The sequence below is a fragment of the Sorex fumeus genome, unplaced genomic scaffold, assembly GCF_029834395.1.
Source record: "Sorex fumeus unplaced genomic scaffold, SorFum_2.1 ptg000098l, whole genome shotgun sequence".
In the NCBI taxonomy this organism is placed as follows: Eukaryota; Metazoa; Chordata; class Mammalia; order Eulipotyphla; family Soricidae; genus Sorex; species Sorex fumeus.
The window spans coordinates 22,472,563-22,488,859 of NW_026606155.1; the positions used below are offsets into that span (position 1 = coordinate 22,472,563).

Consider the following 16,297-nt stretch of genomic DNA (forward strand, 5'->3'; position numbering starts at 1 on the left):
GGGTCGATGTTGCGGGCACCAGGTGCAGTGAGTGGCTGAGCCGTGTGAGGAGGCGGCTGAGGGTAACACAGCCAGGCCCCCTCGCCTGTTCTCATCTAGGGTGAAAGTACCGGGTGACCCTCCTGGACGGAGTGCTTGGGGCTCCCGGAAATGTGGGTGTGCTAAGCGCGCCAAGGGAAGCGCGCCAAGGGATGCTGCTCTGCCTCCTAGCAGTCACCTGGAAGAAAAGTGGTTGGCTAATCTGTTGTTAGTTGTGAAACTGGAGTACTAAACGGTAATCCTTATGCAGAATCCCAGCCAAGAAAAATGCGGTGGGGTGGTGGGGTGAGGGCAGGGTGTGTGAGGGGGTGGGCAGGAAGGGGGCAAAAAAAAAAAGGGTGAGGAATCTGAGTGAATTTCTGTATGATGTCCTTAACAGTACTGCACAAATCTTTTCCGTGAATTTTCACTGTCTGACTGTATCCGAGTAGCCTACAACATAATTTGAAACCAATATTGCAGAACTCCAGAATCCACCCCCCTTTTCAGGAGGTATTTCGTCCCCAATTCCAACAAACCAGATTTGTTTTTCTTGCTGCGTTTTATGAGAACTAAGTCATCATTGTGTCTTCAGTGTCTATCTGGGGCCAGAGAGAGATAGCACAGTGGGTAGGGCTCTTGCCTTACTTGCATGTAGCTGACTGGGTTGATCACCTGCACCCCATGTGGTTATTCAGGCCGGAGTGGTAGTTCAGCGGGTAGGGAGTTAGCCTTGCATGCACCCGACCCGGGTGACTCCGGTTCGATCCCAGGAATCCTATATGCACCCCCAGCCCTGTCAGGTATAATTCCTGAGTGCAGAACCAGGAGTAACCTCTGAGCATTTCTAGGTGTGACCCCCCAAAACCAAAAATAAACAAAAACAAACAAACCCATGTGGTTAACAGGGTGCATCAGGAGTGAAATCTGAGTGCAGAGTAAGCATGAGCACTGTGAGTGTGACCCTAAAACTGAAGAAAATAAATAAATAATTTAAATACATTTTAATGTGACAAAGGGATTCTAATCAGGAGCCCCACCTTACCCTGCCCTGTCTGCTTCCATCAACCACCCAGGGATCGAATTGCACACAGGAGACCCACCCTACCCAGATAAATACCCCACTGGCAGACTTCCACTATCGACACTACTTCCACTACCCAGCCGTTGCCACACTTCAGGATGTTTTCTGGACCCGTGCGGCCGCAAAGCGGCCGCGTGACACATCATAAAACACTAAATACCCATCTTCCGGAATTGTCGTACCGTATTTGATAGGGTTCAAATATGGTAACACCTACAAGGGTGATTAGAGATCGCCCCAAAAGCCTCTATCCCTCTCGGAAAGACTGGCAAGCTACCGAGAGTATTCCGCCCGCACGGAAGAGCCTGGCAAGCTATCCGTTGTGTATTCGATATGCCAAAACCAGTAACTACAACTGGTCTCATTCACCTGACCCTGAAGGCTTCACCGACATGGCAGCACTGAGAAGGATGAGAAAGGACAGGCCGACAAAATCTCAAGGCCGACCTAGGCTGCCACAACGAAGGAAGACAAAAATGATCGTCTGTACTTTCAATGCACGTACGCTAGCATCAGATGCATCCATCGAGGACCTGATGGTACAAGCGCGAATGATCAAGTACGACATCATTGGTCTGACCGAGACAAGAAGGCACGAATCTCACCATGCCGTTTTCGACACTGGAGAAGAATTGTTCCTCGGAACATGCGATAAAAGAGGTGTTGGAGGCGTCGGTGTCCTTGTCAACACAAACTTGGCCAAGAGCATTGATTCATTCAAATGCCTAACAACCCGAATCGGACGTTTACATTTGAATAGATGTGGCTCACTGCCTGCAGTTTCTATCTTCGTTGTCTACGCACCAACATCTTATTATGATGAAAGAGAAATCGAGAAGTTCTACATGGAGCTAGAGAAGTTCTATAAAGAAGACCACACCTTCTACAAGATCATTGTGGGTGATTTTAATGCCAAGATAGGACCGAGAAGATCAGCTGAAGAACTTCACATCGGACCCATGGCCTAGAATGGAACGAACAGGGTGAGAGACTGTCTGAGTTCATCATGTCGACCAAGACCATTCATGGTAACTCACAGTTCCAGAAGGCAGAATCTAAACGATGGACATGGGAGTCTCCTGGTGGACGATTCCACAACGAAATAGACCACGTCATATTCAATCGACGGTTTTGCCTGACCGATGTCGCTGTTGTCCCAAAATTTCAAACGGGATCGGACCACCATCTCCTTCGTGCAAAATTCTACTTCACAGAGCGGGGAGAAAGGGCTGCAAAGTTCAAAAAGAGAACTCCCAGAATGACCACCAACTGGGAACTCTTTGGTACTATTGCGGCAACATGGGAAGATGCCATTGTTGACAACATTGACAAGGAATACGATCGACTGGTTCAGCACCTCCATGAATGTGCGAGGAACGCCAAGAGAGAGATAGCCACAAAAAAACGCCTGTCTTCGAAAACTCTTGAGCTAATTCACCAGCGTGGTTTGGCGCATGCCTCAGGCAACTGCAAGCTAACGTTCGAGCTCGCAAAGCAGTGCAGAGATGCGATCAAGGAAGACCTCAAAGAGAGAAGAGCATAAGTACTGGTAGATGTGGCAGAAGCCGGGAAAAGTATTCGTAACGCCCGCCTGTCCTTCGCCAACTACAAGACCAAGATGACTGCCCTCCGACGTCCTGATGGATCCATCACATCCTCCAGAACGGCAATGGAGAAGATTATCCATGACTTCTACTCAAATCTCTTTGATAGCCATGTCCACTTGCCGACATACCAAATTCCACAGGATGGATATGTCGTTCCCAACGTTCTCCCTTCCAAAATCCGACACGCCATTTCGTCGGTAAAGAAACAAACAGCATGGACAAGGTCAGACCTGAACACCTGAAGAACCTGCCGTCAGTACTCATCAATACACTGGCTCGGCTCTTCACTCGCTACCTGTCTGAATACAAGGTTCCGTCCCAATGGAAAACCAGCAGGACCGTACTACTGTTCAAGAAGGGAGACATCCATGACATTGGCAACTATCGCCCGATCTGCCTATTGTCTGTCATCTACAAGTTGTTCACTCGAGTCATCCTAAATAGGATTAGCAGAACACTAGATGAAGGACAACCATGCGAGCAAGCCAGGTTCCGCAAAGGATTCAGCACCATCGACCATATCCACACAATAACCAAGCTCATTGAGGTTTCTCGGGAGTTCAAGATGCCGCTCTGTTTAACGTTCATTGATTTAAAGAAGGCCTTTGATTCTGTTGAGACGGAAGCGGTCATTGAAGCCCTAGCCAATCAGGGCATTCAAGCCCAATACATCAGGATCCTCCGTGAGCTGTATTGCGGATTCACTACCAGGATCTCACCATTCTACAAAGAAGTGATCGTTGATGTCAAGAGAGGGGTTCGGCAGGGTGATACCATTTCACCGAAACTCTTCAGTGCCACCCTTGAGAACGTCATGCGACGACTGGAATGGGAAGGAATGGGAGTGAAGATAGATGGTCGGCAACTACACCACCTCCGCTTTGCTGATGACATTGTTTTAATAACACCAAACATCAGCCAAGCGGCACAAATGCTGGCCGACTTTGACCGTGAGTGTGGAAAGGTAGGACTACAGCTGAACCTTACGAAGACAATGTTTATGAGAAACAGCCTCGTTCCTGACACCCCACTCGCTCTCAACAGAACGACCATCTCCAAATGCAACAGCTATGTGTACCTAGGTCGAGAGGTCAACATGACAAATGACCTGGCACCCGAGCTGCGCAGGAGGAAGAGAGCGGCTTGGAAAGCCTTCAAGAACGTCGAAGAAATAGCTAAGAGGACGAAGAAACTCCGGCTCCAGGCACATCTCTTTGATTCCACTATTCTTCCTGCATTAACATATGCCTCAGAGACCTGGGCCCTACGCAAACAAGATGAGAACACTATTCAGCTCTCCCAAAGAAGAATAGAAAGAGCTATGCTTGGAATATCACGTTTCACTCAAATGAGAGAAAGAATCCGGAGTTCTGACATCCGTTGATGATCAAGAATCAGGGACGCTGTCTTATTTGCCAAGGTGTCGAAAATCAGATGGGCTGGTCACGTAATGAGATTTAAAGACGACCGCTGGACTAGAGCTGTTACTGACTGGATTCCACGCGATGTCAAAAGACCGCGTGGCCGCCCACCTACCAGATGGTCAGACTTCTTCGTCAAGATCATGAACGATCAGTTTGAGGCCCTTCATGTTCCCGGAGCTAACAGATGCCATTGGGCAACACTAGCACGCGACAGGGACAAATGGAGACGTTACTGGCACCCGCTCGAGCAAATCGACGACTAACGGGAAGTTAAGTGATTTAAGTGATTAAGTGATAAATACATTTTAAGGCAGGATGGATAGTACAGTAGGGAAGGTGCCTGCCTTGCACACATCAATATGACCATCACTGGTCGTGACAGCTGAATGAAGAGCAGCAGTAGACACTGAGCACCTATAGTATGGCCCCCTCCAAAAGAAACAAACAAAACCTCCTTTGAAAAATAATAGTTTATTAAAATCTTGAACTTACTTTGACTTATATTAATACAGCTACACCAGTTTTCTTTTTGTTCACATTTGCAAGGTATATTCTTTTCTTTGGTTTTCCTTTTTATGCTTTTTTTTTTTATTTCTTTATTGAATCACCGTGGGAAAGGTTACAAAGCTTTCAGGTTTAGGTCTCAGTCATGCAAATATCAAACACATTTCGCTTTAACAATACTTATTTTTTACCATGAAGAATCCCAATAAAACCCCACCCCCACCCCTCCCAGTCCCTGTGGGGCAGATGAATTCTAGTTAACACTCTATCTGCTTTGATTAGATTCATTGTTTCAATAAAAGATTCACCACTATTATTTAGAGTTTACCCCCCCCCCCCAAATCAGACATGCTGAAAAAGCATTGTGAGGTGATTTGCTTTCTACAGCTGGGTTCAAGAATTAAATGTTGGTTTTGGATTTCTGCTATTTTACTTATTGAACCTGGAAGTATTTCTACTGAAAGTCAGATAGTTAAGAAATTGGTTTCTGTGCACTGGAGACGTGGCCGTGCTGGAGAGCCGCTAGTGGGGGGCAACTGGTGGCCTCGGTAGGGCGTGAAGGGCGGACCGAAACGCCCCCCTTCCCATGAGGTTTTAGTCGCCCCCACTACCCTGGCTCATACCTGCTGTCCACAAGGCTCCCATGCGGCCGCCATCTTTCTTTCCAGAGAGGAGAAGGCAACTGGGGCAACACCCTTTCCCCTCTGGACAGACCTGATGGCCTGGATTAACGCATAGTCCATTCACTTTTCTGCTCCAAGCTGCCGGGTTCTGCATTAAGTCCTTGTGCTTCTGGGGCCGTGGCCGTGCTGGAGAGCCGCTCGCGGGGGGCAACTGGTGACCTCGGTAGGGCGTGAAGGACGGACCGGAACGTCCCCCTTCCCATGAGGTTTTAGTCGCCCCCACATCCCCGGCTCATACCTGCTGTCCACAAGGCTCCCATGTGGGCGCCATCTTTCTTTCCAGAGGGAGGAGGGCGGAAGGGACCAACACCCTTTCCCCTCTGGGCAGACATGATGGCCTGGATTAACGCATAGTCCTTTCACTTTTCTGCTCCAAGCTGCTGGGTTCTGCATTAAGTCCTTGTGCTTCTGGGGCTGTGGCCGTGCTGGAGAGCCGCTCATAGGGGGGCAACTGGTGACCTCGGTAGGGCGTGAAGGGCGGACCGAAACGCCCCCCTTCCCATGAGGTTTTAGTCGCCCCCACACCCCCGGCTCATACCTGCTGTCCACAAGGCTCCCATGCAGCCGCCATCTTTCTTTCCAGAGAGGAGAAGGCGACTGGGGCAACACCCTTTCCCCTCCGGACAGACCTGATGGCCTGGATCAACGCATAGTCCGTTCACTTTTCTGCTCCAAGCTGCCGGGTTCTGCATTAAGTCCTTGTGCTTATGGGGCTGTGGCCATGCTGGAGAGCTGCTCGCGGGGGGCAACTGGTGACCTCAGTAGGACGTGAAGGACGGACCGGAACGTCCCCCTTCCCATGAGGTTTTAGTCGCCCCCACTCCCCCGGCTCATGCCTGCTGTCCACAAGGCTCCCATGTGGCCGTCATCTTTCTTTCCAGGGAGGAGAGGGCGAATGGGGCAACACCCTTTCCCCTCCGGACAGACCTGATGGCCTGGATCAACGCATAGTCCGTTCACTTTTCTGCTCCAAGCTGTCGGGTTCTGCATTAAGTCCTTGTGTTTCTGGGGCCTTGGCCGTGCTGGAGTGCCGCTCGCGGGGGGCAACTGGTGACCTCAGTAGGATGTGAAGGACGGACCGGAACGTCCCCCTTCCCATGAGGTTTTAGTCGCCCCCACTCCCCCGGCTCATACCTGCTGTCCACAAGGCTCCCATGCAGCCGCCATCTTTCTTTCCAGAGAAGAGAGGGCGAATGGGGCAACCCCCTTTCCCCTCCGGCAGACTTGATGGCCTGGATTAACGCATAGTCCTTTCACTTTTCTGCTCCAAGCTGCTGGGTTCTGCATTAAGTCCTTGTGCTTCTGGGGCTGTGGCTGTGCTGGAGAGCCGCTCGTGGGGGGCAACTGGTGACCTCGGTAGGGTGTGAAGGACGGACCGGAACGCCCCCCTTCCCATGAGGTTTTAGTCGCCCCCACTCCCCCGGCTCATACCTGCTGTCCACAAGGCTCCCATGTGGCCGCCATCTTTCTTTCCAGAGAGGAGAGGGCGAATGGGGCAACACCCTTTCCCCTCTGGACAGTCATGATGGCCTGGATTAACGCATAGCCCATTCACTTTTCTGCTCCAAGCTGCTGGGTTATGCATTAAGTCCTTGTGTTTCTGGGGCTGTGGCCGTGCTCCAAACTTAGCTATGATTCTCAGAGAGAAACGTTGGGTGGTTTACTTTGTATATATGGATCACTTTGTATGTAGAGAGATGTTGCGCGGCCGCACAAGCGGCCGCGCGGTTTTTAGGAAAAGTCCTAGTTCCTGCATACTCGAGCTGTGGTTGTAGAGGCTTCTGGTCACCGGGGTTCCATCTGGGGGAGGCGGGATGCGAAACCTACCCCATCTGGGGCTTCCTGATGATCTCGGCTCTTTTTGGAACCTGTTTTTTTTTTTTCCTTCGGGATCTGCGGGTCCCGCCCTCCATGTTGTTCTTCTCTTTGGCTGAATGCTGTAAATATGGCGCTGGGGGGCGGGCTGTGGGTGTGACTTCCGGAATCAGAGGTTACCTGGGAGGTGTAGTCCCGGGAGATTTGAGGGAAAAGTCCTAGTTCCTGCATACTCGAGCTGTGGTTGTAGAGGCTTCTGGTCACCGGGGTTCCATCTGGGGGAGGCGGGATGCGAAACCTACCCCATCTGGGGCTTCCCGATGATCTCGGCTCTTTTTGGAACCTGTATTTTTTTTTTTTCCTTCGGGATCTGCGGGTCCCGCCCTCCATGTTGTCCTTCTCTTTGGCTGAATGCTGTAAATATGGCCTATGCTTTCTTAAAAAGTTAAGTATTTGGAATTTCTCCAACATGACAGTTCAGTTATGTTTACATACAAGTTTGATCCATTAATAATTTTTATGGTTTCTGATATAGCCAGTATTTTTTAATCATTTTTTTTAAAAAAATCATTTCATTGCTTGCTTTCTTGTGCTGCTTTCGTGCTGATTTCTTCTTGTATTTTGAACTTTGATTTTTAGTTTTGTTTTAATCATATAGATGTTAAAAGCATTATTAATTCCTCTGAAAGAGAGTTCAATGCTTGTTTGGTATAAGCTACTATTTGGGAAATTTTTGCTCATTTCAGGCATCCGTAATCTAACATCTGTTGTGGTAGCTGGACTCTGTTTCCCAGTAAATCTCCAAAGACAAAGGTAGTCAGTTTTGCTCATTTAAACATTCCTATCCTTTTCTTCTTTGTAAGCAGTGACCAGGGTCACACCCCTTCCCTCACATGCAAGGCAAGTGCTCTTGCCACTGAGCTACATTCCCAACAAATCCACAGATTTAGAGAGACTTCAGCTGCAAGACAGCAGAATGCATTATAAACTCTAAGTTCACTAGGTTTGGTGCAACAAGCTTGCAAAGAACTCCAGAGTTAGCGGGAATAGTTCTCATGAAAGACCACCCTTAATTCTGACCTTAAATCCAAGTTTAGGGCAGGGCTTCCCATAACTGCCCACGTAGTAGAAGTAGAAGAAAAGAAGAGATCAAAATCATCCAAGAATAGAAAACAGCAACAAAACTACCTTCTAGGCTTGGTGAGAACTGTGGTGGTTTCCAAATGGGATGGGAGGGGAGGGAGTGGGAGGATGGGAGGATGGGGTCTTTGGTACAGGGTAACAGATGGCACTGGAACTCTGATGATGGATGTGTTGAATCCTATACACACAGAGGGGTGTTACACTACTTGAAATACTTGAAATTCTATAATGTGAAATCTAGTTACAACACAGTAATTATAGGAAGAAGAACTGGGGACTCAGCCAGGGGATGATGTGCACAAAGTTCAGGGAAATTCCTAACATGGAGTTTGTGTTGTTCTTGTCCGTGGACTCAAGATCTCATAATCTCCTAGCACTGATGTGTGCCATACAACACATAATAGCAGGGAAATTCATCTGATCCTTGGTAGTCTCCTTTATTTGGTTTCCATTATATAAACAAGAGTGATGAATTGACACTGTTGTTGATCTCATTCTATTGGTGGACAAATATCCAAAGGCTCCCTCCAGTACGTCCCTCTCCACATCCCCACTCAAATCACTCTGTTGGTCTTTCAAATGTGGCCAGTCATTACCCTAAGGTATGGAGAGCCCCCACCGTTGATTATGCATGTTTCATTTCTCTGGGTTCCAAGATAGTGTTTACTGAAAGTATATTAGAAGGTGTGAGAGAGAGAGAAATAGAGGAAGTATATGTTTACAGGAGAATATAGAGGAAGAACTTGTTTGAGAGGTAGTACAGTGAGTTAGTTGCTTGCTTGCCTGGGGCCAACCAATATTCGATTCCTGTAATCCCATATGGTCCCCCAGAATCTAGAGGAGTGACTCCTGAATGCCGAAAGATCCAGTTGTAACCCTTGAACATGGATGGATATGCCACCCCCTTAGACTGCCACCTAAAGAGAGAATGACGAATGGGGGAAGAGAGAGAGAGAGAGAGAGAGACAGAGACAGAGACAGAGACAGAGACAGAGAGAGACAGAGAGAGAGTGACAGACAGACAGACAGACACACACACACAGAGACACACACACATGCACAGAGCCCTTATCAGAGTGGAAGCAAGCAAGCAAACAGACCTAGAGACAAGGAAGTGAGATCCATGTTTAAGGGAGCACAGAGGCTTAAAGACCAAGTCTCTAGTCCACAATTCTTGAAGCTAAGTAAACTTCAAGGGCCAGAGTATTGGTACAGAAGGTACATTTACCTTGTACATGGCCAACCTGAGTTTGATACCCAGCATGTTTTATGGCACAGTGAGCACCATCAGGAGTGATCTCTGATAAAGAGCCAGAAGTAAGCCCTGGACACTGCTAGGTGTGACCCCAAAACAAAAGAAAAAAAAAGGAAGAAATAAAAAAGAAAGGAAGGAAGGAAGGAAGGAAGGAAAAAGAATGAAAGAAATTTATTATTGGGAAAATACTTTTTTTTTTTTTTTTTGCTTTTTTGGGTCACACCCAGCGATGCACAGGGGTTACTCCTGACTCTGCACTCAGGAGTTACTCCTGGCGGTGCTCAGGGGACCATATGGGATGCTGGGAATCTAACCCAGGTCGGCCGGAAGCAAGGCAAACACCCTACCCGCTGTGCTATCTCTCCAGCCCCAGGGAAAATGCTTTTAGCTTTTCAAATATATATATATATATATATATATTTGGCCTCCAAACCCCCACGCGCGAGGCCAAGCGGAGCGCGCGGCCCGAGCTGAAGGACTCCGCTGGACTGGACGCGGCACAACTACTACGAGAGCTTCTAGCTGAGCCCCGCGGCCGTGGCGGATAACGTGGAGCGCGCCGACGCGCAGCAGCTGTCGGTAGAGGAGTTCGTGGAGCGCTACGAGTGGCCCTACAAGCCCGTGGTGCTGCTCAACGCCCAGGAGGGCTGGTCGACGCAGGGCAAGTGGACGCTGGAGCGCCTGAAGCGCAAGTACCGCAACCAGAAGTTCAAGTGCGGGGAGGACAACAACGGCTACTCGGTGAAGATGAAAATGAAGTACTACATCGAGTACATGGAGAGCACGCGTGACGACAACCCCCTCTACATCTTCGACAGCAGCTACGGCTAAGCACAAGAAGCTGCTGGAGAACTACAAGGTGCCCAAGTTCTTCACTGATGACCTGTTCCAGTACCCGGGGGAGAAGCGCAGGCCGCCCTACAGGTGGTTTGTCATGGGGCCGCCGCACTCGGGCACTGGAATTCACATCCACCCCCTGGGGACCAGCGCCTGGACCGCCCTGGTGCAAGGCCACAAGCGCTGGTGCCTGTTCCCCACCAGCACGCCCCCGGAGCTCATCAGCTCATATATATTTGGTGAATATCTCTAGTGGAATGTTACAGTAGATATGTACTGCATTAATTAAATTCAATGAATAAAATTACTCAAAGTTACCTAAATACATTATTAATACTGGTGAGATGAAGTTAATGTAAACCAGAGGATGTAAGAATTTAAGCACTAGAATCTGACCTTCAATCTATTGTGTCCACAATAAACCAATAAATTACAACTTGGAGAAAGATGCCTTCTGGATACCTCCTAGATGTTTGAAGAAGAAGGCTAGGATGTGCTCCCATGCATCTATCTGGGCCTTAGAATGAGCCCTGGGCTCCCCACCCCATATCACAGGTTTTTTCGCAATTCTGTTGAAGGAAGCTGAACACATGGGGAAGTAAGGGGGCTCAATGTAATGCCCAGTCCCAGGGTAAGAAAGGACCAGGGGCTTTTCCTTTCCATGGGCCTGTAGACGTTCACAGGCTCTTTGGGCATACATCTCACTCCTCCAGTTATGGTCATCCTCCCCAACAATGAAGAGAATGGGCCCCTTAGCATTCTCCATGGGAATCATGCAGGGATTCTCATGTCCACCTACAATATCATCCCATATGTCCACAGTGTCCAACAGGCCTGAGAAAGTTACCTTGACTCTTCTCAGGTCACGGCCAAATGGGAGAATGCTAGTCTGCTTGTCCTTGTGTTCGCTTCCACTGAATCCAGATCCATTGATGGACACTGTGGCTGTGATATTTTCTAAAAATGAGGCCATGCAGAGACAAATATCAGCCCCTAAAGAAATTCCCAGAAGTCCAATGCCTGGACCCTTTACCTGGAAGAAAAAAAGGAGAGTCAAGAACATACATCATAGAACTATGATTTTTAAACTAAAACTAGAGGTGCTAGTTTAATTTGTGAATTGACCAAAAGATAATTAACCTCAGTTGAAAGAGTTCTTCCACTTAAAGAATGTCAAATCTTTGTTTTTTTTCTTTCTGTGTGTGGTTTTGACTTGTTATGGGGCCACACTCAAAGATGCTCAGGGCTTACTCCTGGCTCTGCACTCAGGGATCAGTCCTGGGGAATAATAAGTGCTGCAGAGAATCAAACCCCAGTGGCAGCTGGAAGGCAAACACCCTACCTACTCTGGTCCCCAAACAACCCTTAAACTCAATGAAAATCTGAAAATAGGTTTCAAGTAAATCATTATATCTTTTTTTTTTTTTTTTTTTTTTTTTTTTTTTTTGCTTTTTGGGTCACACCCGGGGCTGCACAGGGGTTACTCCTGGCTCTGCACTCAGGAATTATTCTCGGTGTTACTCAGGGGACCATATGGGATGCTGTAAATCGAACCCAGGTAGGCCATGTGCAAGGCAAACACCCTACCTGCTGTGCTATCGCTCCAGCCCCAAATCATTATATCTTATCTAAATATATTAGCAAGGGACCAGAGAGGCAAAGTGTGTGTTGCACAGAGCCAACTGTGGTTTGATTCTCAGCACCACTTGTGATCTCTCAAGCACCACATATGGTACCCTGAGCACTACATATAATTTAGAAAAGTCCCTAAGCCCCACTGGATGTGGTTCAAAATCCCACCACCATCAAAAATAAATATATCAGTCAAGCTAGAATATAGCTTAGTGGTAGAGCACAAGCTTGCCATGTATAAGGCTCTGAGTTAGATCCCCAAGCACCAGAAAAAACTGGCAGATGATTAACAAAAGTGGTAACTGATTGAGTCTACTGAAATAGTTTTTAGCTTCTGAAATGAGTAAGCAAGTTCTGATCAATATCTGAGCACAGACTGCATGGGATGTAGCATAAGTGGTAGAATATTTGCCTACCCTGCAAGTACAAGACCCAGGATTCAATCTTGCACACTATTTTCCACTCCCACCCTTTAAAAAATGTTGGGGCTGGAGAGATATTTCAGCAGTGGCTTGCATGTGACTGATCCAGGTTGGACACCCAGCACCTCTAAGTTCCCTGAGCACAGCTGGGAGTGATGTCTGAGTACAGAACCAGGAGAAAGCCTGAACATTGCTGGGGAGTGACTCAAACTCACCCCCAAAATTCAAATTCTGACAACATGACTTGATATCAATGAGTTAAAGACTAAGGAGAAAGTATGCAGAGCTAACTAGAAGCTCCACTTGGATAGCAAAAGGAATTAATTTCTCTCATTTATTCATTAATTACTCCATACAATTCACACATCCCAGGATCCAACATCCCTAGGCTTCATGCATGTAAGATACATGATCAGGGCTAGAGACAGTACAGGGGTTAAGGCACTTGCCTTGCAAGTGGCCAACTTCCAATTGATCCCTAACACCACTTGGCCCCCTGATCACCACCAGGAGTGATTCCTGAGCAGAGCCAGGAGAGACCTTTGTATTGCCAGGTGTGGCCAAAACCTACCTCCTTTATAAAACAACAATGATACATGCTCAATTGCTCAATCTGTAAGTTGTTCATTCATCCATCCATCCTAAGCGCTAGTCCAGTGTGCCCCTATCAAGGGGCACATTATTTACTATTTACTATTATTATTTTCTTTGAATAAACTGTCACATGGATTTCTATGAGGAATTCTACATCATTAGCCCAGCTAACAAAAACTGGAGATCAGCATCTTAAGCCAAGGAAATCTCCAAACACTCCAAGTCGCTCTCACAGTCAAGCAACCATCAGTGCACTTGGTCCTGTGAGGGCACAGCACTGCTCTCTCCCGAGGTATTTCTGGGGAGAATAATAAAGAACAATGAGAACCTGGGAGTGCTGAACCATGTAGCTCACAGCTTCTTCAAAGTAGTCCAAGTTTATGGTGTCAAAATTCTCTGGCAGATCTTCAAATTCGTAATAAGCTAGAGCCAATGTGGCAAAGCCATGGGAAGCCAGAAGGCTGGCCCGGTATTCCAATATGCCCCCTCCTACACCAAAGATGTCAATGATCCCAGGGAAAGGTCCAGGACCTAGAGAAAAAAATATTATAAAGAGTATTGCAATTATTATATGAAACCGTTTTCTTTTCTTTCTTTTTTTTTTCTTAAGGGATCTTTCTAAACAATTTAGCAGGGTCCTGTGGCTCAAAGCAAACAACTCCAGGAGCCACTGAGTACTGAGAGGGATACAGGTTCCTTGAAGAAGAGGATAATCTGCAGGGCCCCTTCTCATTAATTATCCTAGTCATAGGGAGGGTTACTTACCCAAACAGATCCAAGAGTCATCTAAGGCATAGAACATTTTTTGACTTGAAAATTGGACATAGAGGGCCTGAGCTATAGTACAATGGGATAGGGTGCTTGCCTTGCACACGGCGGACCTGGGTTTGATCCCTGGCATTCCATATGTTCCCCAAGTATTGCAAGGAATAGTCCCTGAGTACAGAGCCAGGAGTAACCCCTGAGCACTGCCTGGTGTGACCCCCCCCCCCCAAAAAAAAAGAATAGAAAAGAAAGTTGACATTAAATGACTCTAGTAACAACACTTGATACTGTGTGAGCCTTGATTTTTTCTTTCTTTCTTTTTTTCATCTGCATTGTGACACTTGTTACTGGAGCGATAGCACAGCGCAGGCGTTTCCCTTGCAGGCGACCAACCCGGCAAACCTAGGTTCGATTAGTCCGCCCCTTTCAGAGAGCCCCGCAAGCTACCGAGTGTATCTCGCTGGCACGGCAGAGCCTGGCAAGCTACCCGTGAGGTATCCGATAGGCCAAACACAAGTAACAAGTCTCACAATGGAGACGTTACTGGGCCAGCTCTAACAAATCAACGAACAACTGGAGGACAGTGCTACAGTGCTTCTGCATTGAGGTTTCAGATGACTGGAGAAAGAAAGAATTCCCAGACTTGATTTTAGGTGAAGATCCCTTGAGCACCCCAGGCTCACCTGGAGGCAGGAAGAGCGTGCCGCGCACTCGGCCCGCGCGCACCGGCTCCCGCCGCACCCCGGGCCCCAGAAAGTGGCGCTCGTGTTCCGTCTGGCCCAGCAGCCGCTCGGGCTCCGGATCGTGGCCGTCCCACACCTCCAGCTGCACGGCGAAAGGCGTCTGCACGTCCCGCTTCAGAAACCGCCAGAAAGGCTTGTCGGGCTCCAGGGCCCAGAAGAGCCCCATGGGCTCGAGCCCCGCGAAGCTGCCGCCCAGGGCGGGCGCGCGCGCCAGGTCCAGCCGGCCGTGGGCATCGGCGCAGTAGCGCGCGTGGGCCCGGAAGAGCGTGCCCTTCTCGTCGCGCAGGGACGCGCGCAGCGTGACCCGCTGCCCAGGGGCCAGGCCGCTGGCCGAGATGCGCACGGGCTCGTCCCAGAGGCTGCGGCCCGCGGGCTCCACCGTGACCGTCACCGCCATCCCTGCTGCGAGATGCTGTTGTGTTGACCTGGCACCAAGAAGCCGCAAGGAGCGGACCACAGCCCAACCCCGAGATATGAAGAGTCGCACCCGAATCTGGATTGGGTCGAAGTTGCAGGCACCAGGCGCAGTGAGTGTCTGAGCCGCGTGAGGAGGCGGCTGCGGGAGAACACAGCCAGGACCCTGCGCTTGTTCTCACCTAAGGTAAAAGTAACAGTTGACCTTTCTGGACCGAGCGCTTGGGGCTCCCCTTAATATGGGTGTGCCGAGCGCGCCCGGGGATGCTGCTCTGCCCCCTAGCAGTCAGTTGGAGGGAAGTGGTTGGCTAATCTGTGGTTAGTTGTGAAACTGGGCTGCTAAAAGGTAATCCTTATGCAGAATCCCAGCCAAGGAAAATGCGGCAGGGTGCGGGGGGTGCGTGTGGGGGGATGAAGAAGGGGGTGGTAAAAAAAAAAAAAGAGTGAGGACTCTGAGTGAATTTCTTATATGATGTCCTTAACAGTACTCGCACAAATCTTTCTCTGAATTTTTCACTGGCTGACTGTATCCGAGTAATTTACAGTTCAAAACCAATTTTGGCAGAAGTCCAAAATCTGCTGCCGTTTTCAGAAGGTACTTTGTCCCGAATTCCAACAACCCAAGTTTGTTTTTCCTTGCTGCGTTTTATGGGAAGTAAGACATCATTGTGTGTCTTTAGTGCCTATCTGCTTATGCTCAGTTGTTTGAAATTTGCCAAATGGGGTGGGGGTCATTAAGGGTATTCATGAGCACTGCAAAATGATTTCTCACTTTCTGATCTTCAAGGAACTGTCGGTTTTACTGTCAATGGGTATTTGGTTCTTCTGATGGATATAGGAAGGCATTTTGGTGGAGCTAACAGCTGGGAGTGGAATTGCTGTATCCTAAGGAATAAGCGTTTTGAGCCTTAGTAGATGCTACATTAACTTTTTTTTTCTTTGCTTTTTTTGGGTCACATCCAGCTATGCTCAGGGGTTACTCCTGGGTCTGTACTCAGGAATTACTCCTGATGGTGCTTGGGGAACCATATGGGATGCTAGGAATCAAACCCGAGTTGGCTGCGTGCAAGGCAAACACCCTACCCGCTGTACTATCGCTCCAGCCCCCAATATTAACATTTTTAATGTGGATCTGGGAATAATATAGGCATAATGTTTCACAATGCCTAGCAGTGTGTATGTACAGATCTGTACATACACAGTAACTGCTTTCTCTATCGATATCCGATTGATTTACATACACATAGGAATATGTCTGGACTAGAGGTAGCTCAGTGGGCTGAGTGAATGCAAAACATGCTTTACATGTGGAAGACTTGGTTTAAATCCAGCACCACATGGATCCAATCACCCTCAA

The 16,297-nt window shown here is 48.4% G+C and overlaps 1 protein-coding gene and 1 pseudogene across 1 annotated transcript; one reads left to right on the top strand and one right to left on the bottom strand.

Annotated features, from left to right (window-relative positions):
- The first annotated feature begins 6 nt into the window (after window positions 1-6).
- LOC130041281 (bifunctional arginine demethylase and lysyl-hydroxylase JMJD6-like) lies at window positions 7-10,623 on the top strand (annotated as a pseudogene).
- Window positions 4,996-15,029, bottom strand: LOC130041760 (peroxisomal succinyl-coenzyme A thioesterase-like). Its single transcript, XM_056133992.1, has 3 exons — window positions 14,467-15,029; window positions 13,347-13,549; window positions 4,996-11,403 (listed from the first exon to the last, which is right to left on the bottom strand). The coding sequence occupies exons 1-3, from the start codon at window positions 14,921-14,923 to the stop codon at window positions 10,801-10,803; spliced, it is 1,263 nt and encodes a 420-aa protein (XP_055989967.1). The 5' UTR covers window positions 14,924-15,029; the 3' UTR covers window positions 4,996-10,800.
- Between the last annotated feature and the right edge of the window lie 1,268 nt (window positions 15,030-16,297).

What these genes read in the sequence shown, in the direction of transcription:
- LOC130041760 (XM_056133992.1), bottom strand. Translation starts at nt 14,923, where the DNA reads ATGGCGGTGACGGTCACGGTGGAGCCCGCGGGCCGCAGCCTCTGGGAC. An exon ending in CACGCTCTTCCTGCCTCCAG is followed by an intron (nt 13,550 to 14,466) that starts GTGAGCCTGGGG and finishes TTTTTTCTCTAG; the next exon opens with GTCCTGGACCTTTCCCTGGG. An exon ending in ACATGGTTCAGCACTCCCAG is followed by an intron (nt 11,404 to 13,346) that starts GTTCTCATTGTT and finishes TTTTTCTTCCAG; the next exon opens with GTAAAGGGTCCAGGCATTGG.